The sequence below is a fragment of the Salvelinus sp. IW2-2015 genome, linkage group LG22 (genome assembly GCF_002910315.2).
Source record: "Salvelinus sp. IW2-2015 linkage group LG22, ASM291031v2, whole genome shotgun sequence".
Classification (NCBI taxonomy): Eukaryota; Metazoa; Chordata; class Actinopteri; order Salmoniformes; family Salmonidae; genus Salvelinus; species Salvelinus sp. IW2-2015.
Genome location: NC_036862.1, coordinates 25,049,106 through 25,056,823, shown reverse-complemented (window position 1 = coordinate 25,056,823; position 7,718 = coordinate 25,049,106). Strand labels below are relative to the sequence as shown.

Sequence of the window (7,718 nt, the reverse complement as noted above, 5' to 3'; positions counted from 1 at the left end):
AGTGTCACCAGCGAAGCACCTCCACACCATCACACCTCCATGGTTCACGGTGGGAACCATACATGCGGAGATCATCCGTTCTCCTTCTCTGCGTCTCACAAAGACACAGCGGTTGGAAACAAAAATCTCAAATTTGGACTCATCAGACCAAAGGCCAGATTTCCACCTATCTAATGTCCATTGCTTGTGTTTCTTGGCCCAAACAAGGCTCTTCTTATTATTGGTGTCCTTTAGTATTGGTTTCTTTACAGCAATTTGACCATGAAGGCCTGATTCACACAGTCTCCTCTGAACAGTTGATGTTGAGATGTCTGTTACTTGAACTCTGTGAAGCATTTATTTGGGTTGCAATTTCTGAGGCTGGTAACTCTAATGAACTTATCCTCTGCAGCAGAGGTAACTCTGGAGAACCAGTTTCATCATAGCGCTTGCAGTTTCATCATAGCGCTTGATGGTTATAGCGACTGCACTTGAAGAAACTGACCTTCATGCCTCAAAGTAATGATTCTGTCATTTCCCTTTGCTTATTTGAGCTGTTCTTGCCATAATATGGACTTGGTCTTTTACCAAATAGGGCTATCTTCTGTATACCACCCCTACCTTGTCACAACACAACTGATCGTCTGAAACAAAGAAATTCCACAAATGAACGTTTAACACGGCACAATTGAAATGCATTCCTGGTGACTACCTCATGACGCATTAAGCTGGTTGAGAGAATGCCAAGAGTGTGCAAAGCTGTCATCAAGGCAAAGGGTGGCTACTTTAAAGAATCTCAAATACAAAATATATTTAGATTTTTTAAACTCTTTTTTGGTTACTACATGATTCCATGTTTTATTTCATAGTATTGATGTCTTCACTATTATTCTACAATGTAGAAAATAGTACTAATGAAGAAAAACCCTTGAATGAGTAGGTGTCCAAACTTTTGACTGTTACTGTATAATATAATAGAAAGAAAACAAGCTTGAAATGGAGAAAAACGGCATGTCTCATCTTTTGACCAAATGCATTCTCTTCTTTAATATAGTCTGTGGGTTACCAGTGTAAAGTGGTTGGCAGCTTCCTTCTGTTTCAGGGATAAGTGGCTTGTATTTAACCAAAGCCACCCACATCCCCTGGCATCTAACACAATCAACTCAGGCCATCCTTCTGTTTTCCTCTCTCTTTATTACCCCCACACACCAACTTATTATATCATTCTCCTCCCTCCCTCTCTCTTTCACAGACAAATATACAGGAATGCACACCCACTCACACACATTCCTGCACTTATTCACCCTCTTCATACACAGACATACATTGCCTCAGTTTCTCTGTGCTCAACACATACACACTTTAAAAGGTAACAACCCTTAGATGCAGTATAGTCCATTCCGTCAGGACAACAACGGAGGGGTATCTGAGGTGAAGTGTCTCTGGTTCTCTGTCTCCTGGAGGAGGTGAGGTGTTGAGCAGGGCTCAGAGTGAAAGCCCTCCTGTGGGTGGTAGATAGACTCACTCCCCTCTAGGCTGGCCTGGCTCCAACCGATCACCATGATAAGATGGTGGTGTACGTGTCATTCTCCCTGACAGCCACAAGGAGCGCACTGGTTCTGTCCACACTGTTTAGACTGCTGTGAGGGAGCGGAGAGAGGGGCTGGCTGTGAGCCAGTCTTCTGTAGGGAAACAGTGGGAGAGAGTTAAGATTTGGGACTGTGACAGTACCTACCCCTGATATTACTTACCCCTGATACGTTTAACATGTGTGGTCAGATGACAAGAAAACTCACAACGAATGTTCATAGCAAGGAAATATTAATCCAAATGGAATGCATACATTTGACTGTTCACATTTAAAAGTCATTGTACAGAATTTATAACATAGTGTCAGACTATGTAACATTGAATCAACACAAATCAAATAAGAAATAAAAAAAATCATGAAATGTGTCCTGTTGTCAGTGTACCTCTGGGTGTCACTATGGTGACGTGCTTGCTCTCTGTCAGCTCTTCCATATAAGCCATGTGACTGACACACACACACACACACACACACACACACACACACAACACACCCACCACACAAAGGCACACCAACACACACACAACACACACACCACACGAGAGGCTCAAGCACTCTGGCACACCCGGGTTTCATCTCCTGCCACATCCTGTCATTCATCTTCTGCCCTACTCACCTGTGTCTGTTTGCGGGTGGGCCGAGCTGGTTGGTTGTCGGGGTGGTTGGGCGCCCATGGCCCCAGGCTCTGATTGGAGTAGAAATCCATGGGGTACACCTCCTGCCAGCCCACCTGCTGCAGAGCCACAGCTGCCTGGTAGAGGAGGGGATGGAGAGCAGAGAGGACAGGAGACCGAGAGGTTAAACATAGATTACCTGCACACACAGACAACACAACCAAGACAGAGGGCTTCCAGCACTCCGTTGATTTGTCCTGTCCTGTTCTTTTACTACAGCCCATCATACTGTTCATAGCTTATAATCAGGGCCTGGGGCCAGTTACATGTCAGTCCTTTTCCATTGAACTATTTAATTCCTGAGCTGCCTATAGTTGTAATCAAGGTTTCATTTCAATTCATGATTTGAATTTCTATTCATTTCCACAAATGACTGGAATTGGTATGGCTTTCCCTGACATTGGTATGTCATTGAGGTAGGGAGTGGTCTGATGGAAAAGGCAGAAGTGTTGGTTGAGTAGAAACAGTGAAGGAGAGAAGTATTGTATGGAGCACAGCAGTATGCAGAAAACAATGGCACAACGTCTGACTTCACACACATGCCAGACAGGTGTCAAAATATTGAGTGTGGATGACAAGCGTGGATGTCACTATATTTCTACCTAGCTAACTGTGTCTGCTTTCCAAATGGCACCCAATTCCCTTTATAGTGCACTATATAGGGAATAGCCTTTATAGTGCACTATATAGGGAATAGCCTTTATAGTGCACTATAGGGAATAGCCTTTATAGTGCACTATATAGGGAATAGCCTTTATAGTGCACTATATAGGGAATAGCCTTTATAGTGCACTATATTGGGAATAGCCTTTATAGTGCACTATATTGGGAATAGCCTTTATAGTGCACTATATTGGGAATAGCCTTTGTATAGTGACTTATTGGGGAATAGCCTTTATAGTGCACTATATTGGGAATAGCCTTTTTTATAGTGCACTATATTGGGAATAGCCCTTTATAGTGCACTATATTGGGAATAGCCTTTATAGTGCACTATATTGGGAATAGCCTTTATAGTGCACTATATAGCGATATAAAGAGAGTGCATTTATAATACAGAAGATTTTCCAATTATCTCTATTCAAAAGACACAGGTCAGGGAGTTTTAAATTTGATAAATTCCATAAACAACTCTAGTATTGTACATGTTCTGCCTACAATTACAATAATTTCCCCTTTGCTATCATGTTAAGCCATGTCAATACTAGAGCCAGGATAATACCAGTATCGCAATACTCGTTAATAACGTGGCAAGGAAACAAAACACAAAGCAGATTTAACTTCTTTAGGAAAACAGCCCTAATGCTGGAAACAAACATCATTATGTTGTCATCCAGAGTCACATGTATTAATTTTTTACCAAGCTATAGCACACAATATTCTACATACAGCAGGGACCAAAGTGTTTGGTCTGCTTCGTGTTTTCATTTTTGCCATGGAAAAAATATTGCAATACAGGTATCATCACAGCCCTGGCCAATAATGTAATTGATTCTTATCAATCACAAATTGTTCTTTCTTATCTTCTTCCCTCCCTCCCCCCTCTCTGTGTAAACTAGCTGCTCCTGCTAATCCCTCTGCTGACAGGAGGCAAGTGTGTCTTATTGACTATAAATATAACATGAGACGCTCTGAAAATAACCACTGCTCCCTCTCCTCCCATATCTCTCTCTTCCTCATCTCCGAATGCCACAGAGGAAAGCAGAGCACACAGACACAGATACAGTCGATTAGCAGGGATGACAAGAGGTGAATTAACTTAAACATACACACCACTGCAGACGGCGCAAATCATTTATATGTATTGATACTATTTGAAAAAGGTCTGTCAGGGAAGCCAAGGCACATTTTACTAGGAAGCTTCTGAACACAAATTGATCTTATTAGTGGGTGAATCACAGTCACACACCATCTACAGCATTAGTCAATATCATAGCAGCAGCGTAGGATTGGACTTGTAAACAGTGCATGATCACAGATATGGAATGTACTGACATTGGACCACAGCTTAAAATATGACCATGCTGATCATCCTGCTAATTATCATACCAGGGGCACATTTCCTGTTTAGAAACTAACCAAATATCTATATAAACAGTACATGTTAAGCATATGACTAATTTCTCATTCCATATGACTCATTATTCGAAAGAATAATGACTGATAGTGCTTACATTAACACCTCTCCATGCCTCTAAAATGCAGACCACATCATATTCACACCCCTGTGCTTGTTATCACCGTGCAACCAATGCCTGTCTTAAGGGATGCACTACCTCAGCAGGAGCACACAAACAATCATTTGCTTATCAGATCCATCTCCTTCTAGTTAAAAAAACAAGCTGCAGCTGGGATGCAGTGTGACGAGGCCATCATCGGGGGGAGCTGGTCCGCTGTGCTGCTAGTGTACACTATAGTCAGTCAGTGAGAGAGAGAGAGAGAGAGCTCATCCCTTGGCAGTAGTACTGTAGATTACTTTATCACTGACCTCAACCCGGAGTCTCTCAGAGTGTTCCCAGTCAGCCCACTAACACCCCTATCAGATCACAGCAAAATCACAGTCTACCTGAAGAGAGTGTCATGACTGTCCATGAGAATCTAAATAGGTCAGATCAGGTTTGCAATGAATAACTTCAGTCAGACCCCCTCTCACCCGCAGAGGAATAACTAGTGGGGGTTAACAACTCACGTCCTGTTGTAAATCAAGGGGAGAAGAGTCAGGTCTCCCTCTCCAAATTCACCAAAGGAATCTGCTTTGTCTCAACAGACCTTTTTCCAGCTGAAAATCTAACACGTTCAAAAGCAACTACTGGAGCAATATTTCTAACATAGAACGTGGGGAACGGTCAGAGGCCATCTATAGAACACTAATGTCATTTTGTCTGTTATTTTGTGACGTCATTAAAAATGTTAAAAAGGAACTACTGTAACTTGAAAAGTATACCCAGAACATACAAAGTTTCCATACTATGCGTTGTGCATGTAATATGAAAAATTATGAAAGTGTTTTGTTAAGAGAGGGATGTGATTGGAGAAGCTATAAGAGATAATAGTTTTTTTTATAACTGTACACAGTAAGTAGCCACTGCCCCTGAGTGAGGTCAGAGAGCATGTCAGCCTGTCGGAACCAACGCTTTACTACAAACTGTAAAAATGATGAGTTAAGAAAAAACAGAGACCAGAAAAGCGTGAAGCTGCAGGTGCACATTTAAAGTGGTTTGAACTTTGAATCTCAACACGAGTTTGAGACGATAAACTCACCTCCCGGACAATCACTGGTACGGCTGACTAGCTGTCCTGAGTAAAGTATCTTCGAAAGTGATTTAAGTGGGACCATCCTACTACTCTACTCAAACCATCGTATTACGCTACTCTCATCACCCCACTAGGAACCATCGACACGGCTGGCTAGCCTATATTCAAAGAAGCATCTTCAAGAGCGAATGGAAGGAAAATCAACTCTGTAGTTCTGTTCAGGACACCACGACAAGTCCCCAGATACCGGACAACAACAGAGAAAGACAACAGTAGAATACTTGTTGTAACCATTTCGGACAATCGGAGCCTTACAAGCGTGCCGCGAAAAGGCCCAACTCCCTTTCCAAGGCTGCCCTGTTCACCGAGAGAGATCCACGGCAAACACAGGCATTTCACGTAAATACATTCATGATTTCTTACTCAAAGAGGGTGGTGGTTCTTGTGCAAAGTATATGACTAGTGTAGAAAGTAGTTTCTAAATGTACCAATGTTAGGTGTCTCTGTCCCTCTCTCCATCTCTTCTTTAACTACAATGTTGTTGTCATTCCGCTAGTCACCTGTTTTCAGCATATTACGCTTCCAGTCAATAACCGATGCAAAGTGTCAAAACCAAAGGAACTGCACAATATTAAGAAATGCTATAGATGGAAGTAGTGTAGAAACCTACCAAAAAACATTTAGGCAACAACAAATTCAATCCCTTTTAGACAACTTCCTGGACAAAACATTTCACTGTAATAGTGAAGGTGTAAACTTGGCAGTAGAAAGCCTAAACAGTATATTTGACCTTTCAGCTTCCCTATCAAATCTAAAAATGTAAGAAAGAAATTGAGAATCCTGTCCAACCAAAAACATACAGACCCAGAAAACCTCACTTCACTATGATGAATCACTAAAACAATACAGAAATACACTACGGAAACAGAAGGAACAGCACAAGTAGAAAGAGGAGGAAGGGAAGCGCTACTAAGGTACACTATAGTATATTTTGGTAGATAGAAGGTGCTCTTTGGTAAAAGGTGTAAATTGGTCATCAAAAAGAAAGGAGGACCAAGGCARTCTTCATATAATTAATTAAAATGCCTTTATTAGTATGGCATGTTCAATAGAAACAAAGTTGTTTAAAAACCGACGCGTTTCGGCTGCATGGCCTTCGTCAGGGAGTACAGGACTCAGAAGGAACAGCACGTCAGAAATCAGCTCAAAGCAATTGAAGAATCCATAGAATCTAACCACTTCTGGGAAAATTGGGACACACTAAACAAACAACAACACGAAGAGTTATCTATCCAAAACAGAGATGTGTGGATTAACCCCTTCTCCAATCTTTGTGGATATATAACAAATAACAAACAACCTCAAGACAGCAACACAATTAGACCCAACCAAATCACGAGGAAAAAAAAAATATATAACTTTACACATTGGAAAGAATTAACAAAAAAACAGAGCAAACTAGAATGCTATTTGGCCCTAAACAGAGAGTACACAGTGGCAGAGTACCTGACCACTGTGACTGACCCAAAATGAAGGAAAGCTTTGACTATGTACAGACTCAGTGAGCATAGCCTTGCTATTGAGAAAGATCGCCATAGGCAGGCATGGCTCTCAAGAGAAGACAGGCTATGTGCACACTGCCCACAAAATGTGGTGGAAACTAAGCTGCACTTCCTAACCTCCTGCCAAATGTATGACCATATTAGAGACACATATGTCCCTCAGATTACACAGACCCATAAAGAATTTGAAAGCAAACCCAATTTTGATAAACTCCCATATCTACTGGGTGCAATACCACAGCGTGCCATCACAACAGCAAGATGTGTGACCTGTTGCCACAAGAAAAGGGCAACCAGAACAAACACCATTGTAAATCCAACCCATATTTATTTATTTTCCCTTTTGTACTTCAAATGTTTGCACTTCGCTACAACACTGTATATAGACATAATATGACATTTGAAATGTCTTTATTCTTTTCAAACTCGTGTGAGTGTAATATTTACTGTTCACTTTTTATTGTTTATTTCACTTTTGTTTATACATTTCACTTGCTTTGGCAATGTAAAGATATGTTTCCCAAGCCAATAAAGCCCCTTGAATTGAGAGAGCACGCAAGAGAGAGCACGCGAGAGAGAGAGAGCAAGAGAGAGATCACAGGAGAGAGAGCACGCGAGAGAGAGAGCACGCGAGAGAGAGAGCACGCGAGAGAGAGAGCA

At 41.6% G+C, this 7,718-nt stretch overlaps 1 protein-coding gene across 1 annotated transcript in view; it reads right to left on the bottom strand.

Annotated features, from left to right (window-relative positions):
• Nucleotides 1-1,153: 1,153 nt before the first annotated feature.
• LOC111982831 (2-(3-amino-3-carboxypropyl)histidine synthase subunit 1-like) overlaps nt 1,154-7,718 on the bottom strand; it is a 119,808-nt gene continuing 113,243 nt past the window's right edge. Inside the window, 2 exon segments of the mRNA XM_024014451.2 lie at nt 1,154-1,661; nt 2,184-2,318. Of these exon segments, the coding sequence (XP_023870219.2) occupies nt 1,563-1,661; nt 2,184-2,318 (234 nt within the window). The 3' untranslated portion in view covers nt 1,154-1,562.